The sequence below is a fragment of the Lepus europaeus genome, chromosome 14 (genome assembly GCF_033115175.1).
Source record: "Lepus europaeus isolate LE1 chromosome 14, mLepTim1.pri, whole genome shotgun sequence".
Lineage (NCBI taxonomy): Eukaryota > Metazoa > Chordata > Mammalia > Lagomorpha > Leporidae > Lepus > Lepus europaeus.
In genome coordinates this window covers 18053785-18068844 of record NC_084840.1, presented here as the reverse complement: position 1 = coordinate 18068844, position 15060 = coordinate 18053785, and the positions used below count along the sequence as shown (strand labels likewise).

The 15060-nt window shown below is 45.1% G+C and overlaps 1 protein-coding gene across 8 annotated transcripts in view; it reads right to left on the bottom strand.

Annotated features, from left to right (window-relative positions):
- Positions 1–15060, bottom strand: part of PPP1R12B (protein phosphatase 1 regulatory subunit 12B) — a 218667-nt gene that overhangs the window by 77557 nt on the left and 126050 nt on the right. For all 8 annotated transcript variants that reach the window (XM_062211596.1, XM_062211597.1, XM_062211598.1 and 5 more), the window contains 4 exons: positions 12124–12327; positions 9245–9434; positions 9051–9163; positions 7716–7757 (listed from right to left, as the gene is read on the bottom strand). In XM_062211596.1, the coding sequence (XP_062067580.1) occupies positions 7716–7757; positions 9051–9163; positions 9245–9434; positions 12124–12327 (549 nt within the window). The remainder of the gene's footprint in view (positions 1–7715; positions 7758–9050; positions 9164–9244; positions 9435–12123; positions 12328–15060) is intronic.

Sequence of the window (15060 nt, the reverse complement as noted above, 5' to 3'; positions counted from 1 at the left end):
GAACTGGGTTCTTCCACAGCTCCTTGAACACAAAAGCCAATCTGTCTCCAGTGCAGCTTCTCGGGGCACCATCCTGCTTGTCCTCCAGCATCTTTCCTGGGCCACTTGTGCCCTCTAGTGATGGGATTCAATTACACAGACAACTGGTTTGGGGAAGCTGTGCTCTGGAGAAGTCAATGAGGGAGAACCAACAGACAAGCAGTAGTTTAAGTTCATTGTGGAGTAAAAAGGTAGGCAGGCCAAAGACACAGGTTAAGAAGATGGAACGAGCTCTCTGCTGTGGCCCGGGAAGGCAGTGGAGGATGGCCCAAGTCCTTGGGCCCTGCACCTGCATGGCAGACCAGGAGAAGCACCTGGCTCCTGGCTTCAGACTGGCGCAGCTTGCCGGCCGTAGCAGCCATTTGGGGGGTGAACCAATGGAAGGAAGACCTTTGTCTCTCTCTCTCTCACTGTCTAACTCTGCTTGTCAAAAAAAAAAAAAAAGAAAAGAAAAAAAAAAAAGATGGAATGAATCCAAACGGCCATCACCTTCTGTGTGTGCGAGTGACCTGTTCCTTCCACAGCAAACATTTTATACAATGACCACTATAGGGGTCCTCCTTGCCCTCTATGATCCAGCTGCCATGGCTGCAGCTATCGGAAGGCAGCTGTTATCTGGAAATGTTAAATGGAATACTCCAAAAATAAATAATTCCTAAGTTTTAAACTGCAGATCATTCTAAGTAGTGTGATGAAACCTCATACTACCCTATCCCTGAACCACCCGTTTGTCCACTGCACACCCACTCCCCACTGAGGCACTGCGTCTCTGTCCTGCTCATCAGACTGACTGCTGGGTACCGCAGTGCTCCTACTCAAGCAACCTTCATTTTACTTAACAATGGTCCCAAAGCAGAAAAGTAGTCCCGCTGGCAACTATAAAACGTGGTTATAATTGTTCTATTGTTCTTACTGTCAGTCTCTTACTGTGCTAATCTTTACATTAAACTTTATCATAAGTATGTATATATAGGGAAAATATATATCTGTAGGGGTCACTCCCATCTGAGGAATCAGGAGTCTACTCAGGAGCTCTTAGAACATAACCCCCAGTAGGAGGACTACTGTGTAGTAAAGAAAACATCAAACATACTCCGGAATCTTAAAGCATTTCCAGGTGTGGGGGAAGTATTCCTCTTCCTAAAATCAAGATTCTGTTTCTTTTTCATTTAGCAAAACAAAGGATCTAGAGCACCATGATGTGACTACCTGTCACAGCCAGAATGTGGCTAATGAAACACAACTGCTTTAAACGCATCTGTCAAGCAGGTGCTAAGATGTTGAATTATATACTCACGGTCAGTGTCACTGGTCCATGAATCTACTGAAGGGAGGGGTCTGACAGAAACCATACACTAGTTAGGTTTAAGCAAAGTCCCCAAGCCCTCAAGGCACACTCCTCAGTATTACCAGGACAGTGATGCCTGGTCTCTCTCCCATATACATGGCATATGTCTTTCCTGACCATAAATCTTCTCTGTGTGTAAATATTGGTGACACAAAGGAGAAAATGGCTTTCAATGCCGTCAACTGAGATTTAGGCTAAACAATAGAAAGGTCTTCTTAACCATACCGCTATTACTGCTACAGCAGTAAGAGGTTAAAGAATCCTCTTTAGAAATCTAAGAAGGTGGACAACTCTCTATTTTTTAAATCATTAGGGTCTAATCCTGAATAGAGGCATAAAATACAGATAACAACCACTGAGTTTCCTTTATACCCTTAAAGGTAAATATTCGGGGCTGGCATTGTGGCGTAGTGAGTGAGGCTGCTGCCTGTGATGCTAGCATCCCATATGGGTGTTGGTTTGTATCCCAACTGTTTGGGCCCCCTGACACCCACATGGGAGACCCAGATGAAGCTCCTGGTTCCTGGCTCTTGGCTTCAACCTGGCCCAGTCCTGGCTGTTGCAGCCATCTGGGGAGTAAACCGGCAGATGGGAGATTCTGTGTCCCTTTCTCTGGAAAGAGATATGATGAGCCTTTAAAAAAAAAAAAAAAAAAAGACTGAGAGAGAGAAGGAGAGAGATATAAAGATCTTCCATCTTCTAGCTCACTTCTCAAATGGCCACAATAGCCAATGCTGGGCCACTTTGCAGTCTCCAAAGCCAGGAGCCTGGAATTCCATGTGGGCGACAGGATCCTGAATACTTGAGCCATCATCTGCTATTTCCCAAGCCCATTAGCAGGAAGCTTGATAGGAAGTGGAATAGCCAGGAATCAAACTACCACTTCAATACAGGAATGCACGTTGTCCCAAGTGGTGACCGAACCCACTGCACCACAATGCCCACTGTGCTTAAGGAAGCTTTTTTTTTTTTTTTAAAGACTTATTTATTTATTTGAAAGTCAGAGTTACAGAGAAAAGAGGAGAGCGAGAGAGAGAGACAGAAACAGAGAAACAGAGGAGATCCTCTATCTACTGGTTTATTCCACAAGTGGCTGCAACAGCCAGGGCTGAGCCAGGCTGAAGCCAGGAGGCAGGAGCTCCTTGGCAGAGGCCCAAACCATTGGGCGATCTTTTGCTGCTTTTCCTAGGCCATTAGTTGGTAGCTGGAATGGAAGTGGAGCAGCTAGGACATGAACCAGTGCCCACAAATGGGATGTTGGCATCGTAAGTAGTGGCTTAACCTGCTACACCATGATGCTGGCCCTGAGGGAGTTTTTTTAAGGTGATGAAAAAGTTCTATATCTTGATTTGGGCTATGATTATCCTGCTATATCCAGGTGTCAAAACTCATCAAATGGTACATTTAAAATCTGCATTTTGGTGTGTGCAAATTATATTTCAGTTAAAAAAAAATGAGGTCAGGGGCTGGCGCTGTGGCATAGTGGGTAAAGCCGCCACTTGCAGTGCTGGCATCTCATATGGGCGCCGGTTCGAGTCCCGGCTGCTCCATTTCCAATACAGCTGTCTGCTATGGCCTGGAAAAGCAGTGGAAGATGGCCCAAGTTTTTGGGCCCCTGCATTCACGTGGGAGACTTGGAAGAAGCTCCTGGCTCTTGGCTTCAGATTGGCACAGGTCCAGCAGTTGTGGCCAATTGGGGAGTGAACCAGCGGATGAAGACCTCTCTCTCTCTCTGCCCCTCCTCTCTTTGTATAACTCTGACTTTCAAATAAATAAATAAATCTTAAAAAAAAAAAAAAAGGTCAGAATCTTGGGAAGAGTTAACTTTAAAAAATTATAGACTCGGGGCCAGCATTGTGGCGCAGTGGGTTAACGCCCTGGCCTGAAGTACCGGCATCCCATATGGGTGCCAGTTCGAGATCAGCTGCTCCTCTTCCAATCTAGCTCTCTGCTATGGCCTGGGAAAGCAGTGCAAGATGGCCCAAGTCCTTGGGCCCCTGCACCCGCGTGGGAGACCTGGAAGAAGCTCCTGGCTCCTGGCTTCAGATCAGCGCAGCTCCGGCCGTTGCTGCCATCTGGGGAGTGAACCATCAGATGAAGATCTCTCTCTCTCTCTCTCTCTGCCTCTCCTCTCTCTATGTAACTATTTCAAATAAATAAATAAATCTTTTTAAAAAATTATAGACTCAACCATCTTCAGGAGCAGGCTACAGGAAAGACAGGTGCTGGTATGACTTCAATAGCAGATACAGGGCCCAGCGTGGTGGCACAGAAGGTTAAGCCACACTTTGACACCAGTGTCCCACAGTGGAGCAACAGTTTTGAGACCCAGCAGCTCTGCTTCTGATCCAGCTTCCTGCTAATGTGCTGGGGAAGGTATGGCCTAACTACTACTTGGGTTCCTGCCACTGCCACCCATGTGGGAGACCAGGATAGAGTTCCTGGCTCCTGGTTTTGGCCTGGCAGTTACAGACATTTGGGGAGTGAACCAGTCAATAGATGATCTCTCTATGTCTCTCCCTGTCTGCCTTTCAAATAAATAAGTCTTTAAAAAAATAAAATAGCAGATTTAGGTTTATACAACCAAATATCAAGGAAACAAAGGATGACCCATGTCCATGACAATTAGCTAACGAGCCAGTTTCCCCGAGTCCTCCTCTGGTGGCTGATGTGTTGCTGCTGAGATGAGTCGACTCTGCTGCTTGATGGATGGACATGGACATGGGGGAGAGAGTGGTCACAAGACACTACTGATTTTCCTTAAGTAGAACTGGAGCAATTTATACTGGAGCATTACCAGGTAGATAATCTCTGGGCTCGTATTTATAACGGCGTCATGCCTGCTAGCATCAGTAGAGTGCTCGGGGGAGAAAAGCAGTATGAGTTTCATTCACATATACTGGAGTAAAGGAGCACGCAAACAGACTTTTACAGAAAGGACGCCTCCCCCTGGGCTGAGCGCCATCTGTCCCTTTGCACTGCTGGCACCTCGAATATGCTTGTACCAACCCTGACTTGCCCACACAAATTCCAAGCAACCAGTCCAGAGATAGAAGGCTGTTCTTCTTATATTCACACTGTAGTCTCCTTGATACATGGAAAACACTAGCAGATGCCTCAAGCAATTGGATGAGTATTTTTCAGCCAGACAAATGACTTTCACAAGAAACCTAACAGTCTCAGCTTTTCTGCACCAATCCCCAAGTCTGGTCTATGATTTCAAGTCAATGATTCTAAAATTAAATTCTCAGAGAAGCGCTGCATTAAGATCATCTTAATTTTTCTTACTTGCTGCCCTAGGCTAGGATTGTCCTGTACCAAGAAGTTTAGAAAAGTAGAGACAAAGATTTTCACTGACAAAGACATTTTTATGACAACAAAGCCTTCCGTTCATAATTTCCTGGATTTAAATGGCTTGTTTAACCCTCGAGGGATTGCTGCCCATTTTAATGCTCTATAATCTCTTACTCAGATTCTCTGTTTAGATATCTTACAAGTCCCCAAAGGAGACTTTCTTCCTTTTTTCTATCTTTAAGATGTATTTATTTATTTGAAAGTCAGAGTTGCAGAGAGGGAGAGACAGAGAGAGAGGTCTTCTATCCATGGGTTTGCTCCCCAGATGGCTGCAATGGCCACGCTGGGTCAGGCTGAAGCCAGGAGCCAAGAGTTTCTTCCAGGTCTCCCACATGGGTGCAGGGGCCCAGGGATGTGCGCCATCACCCACTGCTTTCCCAGGCCATTAGCAGAGAGCTGGATTGGCAGTGGAGCAGTCAGCACATGAACCAGTGCCCATATGGGATGTCGGTGTCTCAGGTACAACACAATTGTGTAGAAGCAGCCCAGCTTCAACCCAGACGTTGAAGGAGCTTAACTAATAGACAGTCAGGACAATAGCAATATACTATTTCTATCTTCTCTGCTAAAAATGAGTTCTCAATTTTCAGTATGGGTTATTAAATATAATCTAAGAATATACTTCTAATAAACAGTGGGGAAAAAAAGGACATCTTTTTATACAATGTTCAACAGAAAAGCACATGTATTTAAATTAATCTAGTCAAAAGAAAATTCCTTCCTTTCTGAAAATTAGTACTGAAAAAGAAAACTACCAGCTGGGGGCCTGGTGCCGTGACACAGTAGGTTAGTCCTCGGCCTGCGGCGCCAGCATCTCATATGGGTGCCAGTTCTAGTTCCAGCTGCTCCTCTTCCAATCCAGCTCTCTGCTGTGGCCTGGGTAAGCAGTGGAAGATGGCTTAAGTTCTTGGGCCCCTGCACCCACATGGGAGACCAAGAGGAAGCTCCTGGCTCCTGGTTTCGGACTGGCGCAACTCCAGCTGTTGTGGCCAACTGGGGAGTGAACCAACTGAAGGAAGACCTTTCTCTTTGTCTTTCCCTCTCACTGTCTGTAACTCTATCACTCAAATAAATAAATAAAATCTTAAAAAAAAAAAAAAAGAAAGAAAGAAAGAAAGAAAACTACCAGCTGGGGCAGGTGCTGTGGCGCAGCGGATTAATGCCCTGGCCTGAAGCACCGGCATCCCATATGGGCACCAGTTCTAGTTCCGGCTGCTCCTCTTCCAATCTAGCTCTCTGCTGTGGCCTGGGAAGGCAGTAGAAGATGGCCTAAGTCTTTGGGCCCCTGCACCCACGTGGGAGACCCAGAAGAAGCTCCTGGTTCCCGGCTTTGGATCGGCACAGCTCCAGCCGTGGCAGACAAATGGGGAGTAAACAACCGGATGGAAGACCTCTCTCTCTCTCTCTCTCTCTCTCTCCTCTCTCTGTGTAACTCTTTCAAACAAATAAATAAATTAAAAAAAAAAAAAAAAGAAAGAAAAGAAAACTGCCAGCTTTCTACGGTGTTTGAGAGGTGTATCGGGGTCCGGAGGATCTTCAGGAAAGTTGGGCTCATCCTTTCACTGCAGAGAAGAACTGCATGCCGGAATTTTTTTTGTTTTTTTTTTTACTTTTTGACAGGCAGAGTGGCTAGTGAGAGAGAGAGGCAGAAAGGTCTTCCTTTGCCATTGGTTCACCCTCCAATGGCCGCCGCGGCTGGTGCGCTGCGGCCGGCGCACCGTGCTGTTCTGAAGGCAGGAGCCAGGTGCTTCTCCTGGTCTCCCATGGGGTGCAGGACCCAACCACTTGGGCCATCCTCCACTGCACTCCCGGGCCACAGCAGAGAGCTGGCCTGGAAGAGTGGCAACCGGGACAGAATCCGGCACCCCAACTGGGACCAGAACCCAGTGTGCCGGCGCCACTAGGCGGACGATTAGCCTGTTGAGCCACGGCGCCGGCCTGCATGCCGGAATTTAAGAAGTCAGAGATGTGTAAGAGGCCTGGTGTTTAATTTCATTTCAAAGTCAGATATAAACGACTTTTGAACGTCTAGTGTTTGCATTCTCCACACACATGTTCCTCTCTATAGTGCTGATCTGTATGAAACAGCGCCTTGACTGCAGATGCTAGAAACCATCTGGCCTCCGTCCCCCAGCCTCCTCCTTGGCTTCACTCCCTGAATTGAGGCAGTGGTACAGCTGGACCAGACTCAGAAGGTCATCTGCTTCTCCATTAGATGACACCTTGGTGGCCAGTACTGCCTTTAGAGGTTTTGTTTAGGTGAATTCCAGGCCCAGGGCAGAAAGCATTGAAGCCCACTTGGCCATCCTAAACATTTCCTGAAGAATACAGAATTGCTAAAAACAAAAAACAAAAAACAAAACAAAACAAAACAAAGAATACAGAATTGCTGACCCATCAGAAACTTGGACACTAACTGAACATGAAACCGGACCACATAACCACTGTGACTCCAACCTGCCCCTCGTAGCCTTCATTCCCTTTCTTCCGGACTCCTGCTTCCTCGAAGCCTCCTTACAAACCCCAAAACACCCTCACCTGTCAACAGATGAAACATTCTCTTTCCTTTACCCTCAAACCTTGTTCTTGTTATTTTGATTCAGCACTGGGGACAGGGATGGAGCTTTCAGAAACACTTAAGGGAATTGGTAGCATTTCTCATTTTTCTTCAAAAGATTTCTAAGTACTTTACATAACCTAGTAAGATATGTTCAAGAAAGAAAAAGACCCGTTGACAGTGTTAGAGATCAGCCACAGAAGAGAAAAGTGTTGGAAACTTGTTCAAGAGCACTGTTATTACACATGAGAAAATAATACCACCAGTAACATGTGCCACAGCCCTCCAAGAAATGTCTATCTTCCAGCTCCCCCTCAACCCAAATTTGCATAGGGCCTGTTCTTTTTTCTACCAAAATTGTATGCACAAGAGCAAGACTGAGCCTGGAGGGACATGCCTCGTTGGCTTGTCACTTACCCATGCTTCTTTGACCTCTTCAGAGACATCAGCTGCATCCTCCTGAAAAGGAAGGAGAAGGAAAAATAAGACAATCATCACAGATACCCCTGAAAGCAACCAAGTCAGCTCCCATCAATTATGCATGTTGGCAGGGAGGACTGACTGCCAAGTGATGCTCTGCCACTGCCACTGCCACTCTTAACAGCCGTCACCGCAGTCAGCTTAGCGATGTCACCCGGGGTCAAAAATGTCAAAGCAAACCACAGCTGGAAAAGGAGCATCTTGAAGAAAGACAGAATTAACTTCCTCTTAGTCAATAATTAGCAGTCTGTTTGGCTTTATAATTTTATCAAAAGAACAGCCTCTGGTATGACTCCTACTGTCTCATTTCTTGTCTCTAACTTTCAAACGAACCTGTAGTAAGGAGACACTGGCTCCTGGATTTTTAGAATATTAGTAACAAGGCTGAATGAGAAAGGTGCAGAACAAGATATGAGAAAGGCACATTAAAGTACTGAGTGTGTGTTTAAAATTACTAGGTGTAGCTGTATCTTTATTTTAAAGTCAAGGTTAATCTGTCCACATTATTTGTCCTTTATTCTCTACAAAAGAGTAAAACCGAGTCAAATGAATTTGTCTTGCTTACAGACTTTAAATTCCTTGAAATCCTTGCAGCTCTCTGCTTACATGTGATATTAAGATGTTGTTGACTATATGACTTTTAAGGCACTGCTAAAACTTGACACTTGTTATATGTTTAGATGTAAATTTCCAGTTTTTTTTTTTTTTAATTTTTATTTTTTTGACAGGCAGAGTGGATAGTGAGAGAGAGACAGAGAGAAAGGTCTTCCTTTTTGCCGTTAGTTCACCCTCCAATGGCCACTGCGGCCAGCACATCGCGCTGATCCGAAGCCAGGAGCCAGGTGCTTCTCCTGGTCTCCCATGCGGGTGCAGGGCCCAAGGACTTGGGCCATCCTCCACTGCCTTCCCGGGCCATAGCAGAGAGCTGGCCTGGAAGAGGGGCAACCGGGATAGAATCCGGCGCCCCGACCGGGACTAGAACCCGGTGTGCCGGCGCCGCAAGGCAGAGGATTAGCCTGTTAAGCCACGGCGCCGGCCTCCAGTTTTTTTTTAACTCGTCACCAATTATTTACCTAGTGCCTACCATATCTAGGAACTGGATATCTAGCAGATATCCACTAAGCGAGTCCTTCACTAGGTAAATCCTCTTCTCTCCTCCTCAGTAACACCTCTTGACAATCTGCAAGATTCAAGCCACTGTGTGGGACTCCTCCTTTTGAAGTCAAGGCAGCTGCGGTAATGACATCCCCCAGCAGAGACCAATCCACTTACATCCTTTGTCCAGAAATTGATGCCCGTGCCTCTCCGCCGCTCCTTGGGCCGCCTCCTCTCTCGGATGGACAGCCTATTAGAGGACTGATCATCCAAATCTGCTTCTTCACTCTCTGGCCAGAGACAAAGCAAAGGATGACTCAGACTCTGGGACGTGTGCACTGAGTGGGGCCTGCACCTGAGGCTCTACATACCATTTCTGTCCATTTCTTTTGCAGGTGCAGCGTCTGCAGTTGTCTCTGAACTCTCAGATTCAGGGACTGAAGATCTGCTTGTTCGTAATAGATGGGAACTGGTATAGAGTGAGGGTCTCGAAGCAGAAGGAGACACTGGGGTTGTGGGCTTGTCTGGCTGAGACGGATACCTCAAGCGACGATAAATAGGCTGGAAATAATCCATGGATGAGATGTTAAAGGTCAAGTCTAATCAAAGGATAAGGACAACAGGTTTATTCAAAATGGGCTTTAATTGAGAGGCTTTATAGTAACTGATACTCAATAAATAATCACTAAACTGAAGTTAGTAAAATCACCAGAAAAAAATAGCTTCTAGACTCTTTTTCTATGAATATCATCATGTTAACAGCATTCTAGGCAAATTTCTTCTAAACAGATCAAAGAGCACTAGATAACATGAACTATGTTGACAACTATATTTTTGACCTTGGAATGAAAATGGAAGAATGATGGCCTTTTTCAGATGAGGTGCTGAAAGAAAAGGTTTATGTAGGAAAACAAGCAGCTCAGGAATGTGAAGTAGAAGGAGGGATTATCTGCAAATGGAGAGCAAGTGTGTATTCTACCAATTTCTGAATACTCGACCAGCTTACCATAACCAAGCTTACTGACACTTTTTAAAAATTCCTATTTTCACCTTTGGAGTTTCTTTCCCTTGAGAGTCAGGACACATAAGAGTCTGACAATAAGCCTTAACTTGGTTTATTGCAGATGCGGAGATAAATTCTTATTACATAATTTACAACATAAAGATTATATACCTTTTTGTTTATGAATTATAAAGACTGGGGCCAGTATTGTGGTGCAGTGCGATAAAGTTATGGCCTGCCGCACCAGCATCCTGGCTTTTCCAGTTCTGATTCAGCTTCCTGCTAATGTGCCTGGGAAAGCAGTGGAGGATGGCCCAAATCTTTGGGACCCTGCACCCATGTGGGAGACGCAGGAGAGGTTCCTGGCTCCTGATTTTGGATCAGCCCAGCTCTGGTCATTGCAGCCATTTGGGGAGTGAACCAGGGGATGGAAGACCTCTCTCTGTCTCTGTCTCTATCTTTCTCTGTTACTCTTTCAAATAAATAAAAATAAATCTCTAAAAAAAAATTTAAAAAATAAATTATAAAGATGGGGGCATGTGCCTGGTGCAATGGCAAAGATGCTACTTGGGACAACGCATACTGGATGCCTGGGTTCAAGGCCCAGCTCTGCTTCTAATGCAAGTCTCCTGGGAGACAGCAAGTGATGGTTTAGGTATGACTCCCTGCCATCCATGTGGGAAACCTAGATTGAGTTCCAGACCCCTAGCTTTGGCCTGGCCCAGGCTAGCTGTTGCAGGTATTTAGGGAATAAAGCAGCAGATCGAAGATCTCTGTTTTTGTTGCTCTGCCTTTCAAATAAATTGAAAAACATAAAGCTTCCCTCTGATCAGGGAGTGAATCTCTTTCGACATAAATAAATAAATAAACAGACAGCAACAAAGTATAGCAAGCCTCAGAGTCAGAGAGAACTTGGTTCACTCTAGCTTCAGCACTTACTGGCCGCATGATCTTGAATTAGTTAGTAACTCCTCTGAGCCTCGGCTTCCCCATCTTCCTCAAGTAATACAGGGAAAACACCTTCCTCAGACAGAGTTCGGAGGATTAAGTAAGTTAATATGTGATGGGGCCGGCACTGTGGAGTAGCGGGTTAAGCTGCCACGTGCAGTGCTGGCATCCCATATGGGCGACCGGTTCGAGACCTGGCTGCTCCACTTCCGATCCAGCTCTCTGCTATGGCCTGGGAAAGCAGTAGAAGATGGCCTAAGTCCTTTGGCCCCTCCACCTGCGTGGGAGACCCGGAAGAAGCTCCTGGCTCCTGGCTTCAGCTCAGCACAGCTCCAGCCCTTGTGGCCAATTGGGGAGTGAACCAGTGGATGGAAGACCTCTCTCTCTCTTCCTCTCTCTGCCTCTGTTCTCTCTGTGTAACTCAGAATTTCAAATAAATAAATAAATCTTTAAAAAAAGAGATAATGTTTGTTAGGTACTTAACAATATCTGTTAATAAGTATTCAGTGAAGAGTAGCTCGTAAAACAAAATATACGACAGAACCTCAATGACGGGACCTCGCCAGTCAGAGTCAGAACAAAGGCATTGCTTTCTCCTGCAACTACAGCGACCACAAAATGTAGGAGTCTAAACCAGGACACCTCTGAGAGTAAACAGGAGTGGGAATGCTAACTGCACACAGACAACAGGTGTAATTGGAACCATCTTAGGTGATACCTTGACTGCAAACTCTTTTAGAAAAATGGAACATAAATTAAAATGCCTATCAAAGTGTCCATCCCAACAGTGACAGCACGGAGGACTTCGTAAGGTCTTAGGTCTGCAGGAGTCTGGAGACCAGCACACTTGAATCGAGAGAGTGATCTGTGGAGTCAGCCTGCCTGTGTTTCGGATCTGCGTAAGCGCGTCTTAGCTGTGTGAAATGCTGGGCAAACCTCAACCTCTCCGTGACTGGATTTCTTCACATATAGAAAAGGAGTTGCTGGGAGAGTTAAATGAACTCATACACTGCAGCGGCCGGCATAAAGCCAACACACAAAAAATGCTCATATTTTTATTTTTATTATATCATGATCTCTCTTTTTAGGACAGAAAGACATGTATTCAAAAGCATTAGTTAACTCCCAGAGAAAAAGAACAGTCACTTAAGGACTGATATCCTGTAAAGTCTTCTTTCTCAGGCATGCTACCTGCTCTGCGTTGTCCACTGAGAGACAGCACATAGCACTTGAATTACCAGCAAGGAACATATCCATACATGAACCACGCACAGTACACCGCCAGCAGAACGGGCTCACCTCTTCATCCAGGCTTCCGCCCCAGGGCTGCTGACCCTCCCCAGCTCCCTTTGCTGGGGCTGCTGAGGGCTCATGCTTCTCAGGGCTCTTCTCCAGCCCTGCGGCGTCCACAGGCTGCTCACCAGGCTGCTCCTGAGCTTGCCTCTCTGCCCTCGACCGGCTGAAAGTCCTTTCTGCTTCTTGAAGGTCTGTCAGCGTGACACCCTGGGAAAACATCAGAGCACCAGGGCAGTTTCACACTAACCAGGGGCTGACTGGACGAGTGAGCAGGGAAGCTCTCCCAGAGAACTAACAGTTATCAAATCCCGCATAAAATTCCCCAAATGCCTAAAGGCCATATCAAACAACATATGCTTAAAATAAGCTCCTCAGTGTGCAAAGAACCCAGGCCTGAGTTTAGGTACATTCAGAACACAAAATTTCAGCTTTTCCAATGTGATCTCCATATATAGGTCAACACTGATGTCTGCCTGTTATATATATACTTCTTTCATAACAAAGAGTTCTCAACATTTTTATTTGAAAGCTCCCTACTTTCCCAAGATCAAATGCTGACCAAAAGAGATTTCTCTGAATGGCAGATTGGAAAAACTTAGCATTACCCATAGAAAGAAAAACCACACTCAAAAAGGTGGCAATTCAGAGCTGGTCTGGAACAACAACTAACCCCCCAAAACCCTGTATTAGCTTTTCCGAAACATCACTTCCTAACCCTAGGGATCATACAGAGATGTCCCAACAATTCATGCCCTCCCTGGGTCATAGAAGCAGCAGGACCGAAAAAAAAGCAAAGGGTGAGACACCTGTGCAGAAGGAAGAAAAGGTGTCAGGAAGAGCAGGGGCTGATTCCAGTTCAAGTAGTTATGTGTTCAAGTTCTCAGAAGAAGTTCCAGAGCTAAGGTAGTTGATCAGGTACCTTATCCACAATTTTGCTTTATTTTTTAATTTTTTTTTAGTATTAATTCATTTTATTAAAGAATTAAGTGTTTTAAGCATGAGAACTACAAACACCAATCAAATTATCCCCATCAAGAATCTTTTAATCTAGTGGAAAAGACATAAGAAAATGAGTATAATGAGAAAATCTAAGTACTAAGACAGAAACACACAAGAGGAACACCTAACACTGGGTTCTGAAGGTAGGGAAGGGACTTGGGTGGGGAGGAGGACGATAGAGGTAGAGGGAACCTGTGCAAAGATACAGAAACAGAAGAGGCCACGGATGATGAATTTAGCAAATGTGAGGCACACAATGAAAGAGAGAAATTAAGGGAGCAGAACGAGGAGAGCAGGCGGAGGTGAGGTCATGACGGATCTTATACGCCATGCTAAGGAGCTCGCATCTACCTTTAGGACAGACGCTTTTCTGGGCACCAGAAGTCCCTCTGACAGTCATGAAGACTACTGAGAAGCTAATACATTTGTCATAAAAGCTATGTGCACTTTTCAAGGAGTTCAAAGACCCCTTCAAGTTCTGACATGTGCCTTCACCTTGTACTGAATCCCCATGAGATATTTGTGTGTTCCAGTTTCTCCCACCTTCAATTCTAGGTCCTCCTCTAGCTACCTCCCTATCTTTTCTCACCCCTTCAAATATAAAGTTGAAATCATCCTAGAGTACTTTATATTCTCCTAACATTTATCCTCACTCACTTATTTATTCAATAAACGTAAATTGTTTATTATATACTGGGGAAACGATGATAAGAAAAATTATAGTCAGTTTTCCTATTCTCACCCTTTAGGATGGCTATTATTAAAAACAAAACAAAACAAAAAAAAAACATAAAGAGGCCGGCGCTGCGGCTCAATAGGCTAATCCTCCACCTTGCAGCGCCGGCACACCGGGTTCTAGTCCCGGTCGGGGCACCGATCCTGTCCCGGTTGCCCCTCTTCCAGGCCAGCTCTCTGCTGTGGCCAGGGAGTGCAGTGGAGGATGGCCCAAGTGCTTGGGCCCTGCACCCGCATGGGAGACAAAGAGAAGCACCTGGCTCCTGCCATCGGATTAGCGCGGTGCGCCGGCAGTGGCGCGCCTACCGCGGCGGCCATTGGAGGGTGAACCAACGGCAAAAAGGAAGACCTTTCTCTCTGTCTCTCTCTCTCACTGTCCACTCTGCCTGTCAAAAAAAAAAAAAAAAAAAAAAAAAAAAAAAACATAAAGCAATATAGGTGAGGATGTGGAGAAATCAAAGCCCCGTGCATTTACACACAATTGTAAAATGGTACAGCTACTATAGAAAGCAGCATGGCAGTTCCTCAAGAAATTGAATGCAGAATTACCCATTACCATAGGAACCAGTAAATTCCATTTCTGAGTATATACAATTGAAAAAAGAAAATGAAAGCAGTATCTTAAAGATATATTTGGACAGCCATTCTCATAGCAGTGTTATTTACAATAGTCAAAAGGTAGAAACAACCCAAGCGCCCATCAACAGATGAAAAGATAAAACATAGCACATACATACAATGGAATATAATCCAGCCCTATAAAGGAGGCAAATCCTGATACATGCTATAATCTGAACCTGAGGACATGCCACATAAAATCACCCAGACAGAAAAGGACAAATACAAGTACTCTATGACTCCACTTGTATGAGCTTCCTAGAGCGGTCACGTTCATAAAGACAGACAGAAGAACGGCATTGCTAAGAAGAAATGGGGAGTAACTGACGGACACAGAGTTTCAGTTTGGCAAGATGAAGAAAATTCTAGAGATCAATGGTGCTGATAGTTACTCAACAAACTGAATGAACTTAATGCCAGCAAACTGTACACATGAAAATGATAAAGTTGGTAAATTCTATGTTATGTATATTTTGCCACACTACCACAAAACCAGAAAAATACAGCCAGTCTTAGTTCTCATGGAAGTGACATTCTAATAGGAGAAACAGACTTGCAAATAGGGGAGTCACCAAGAAATACTACAGG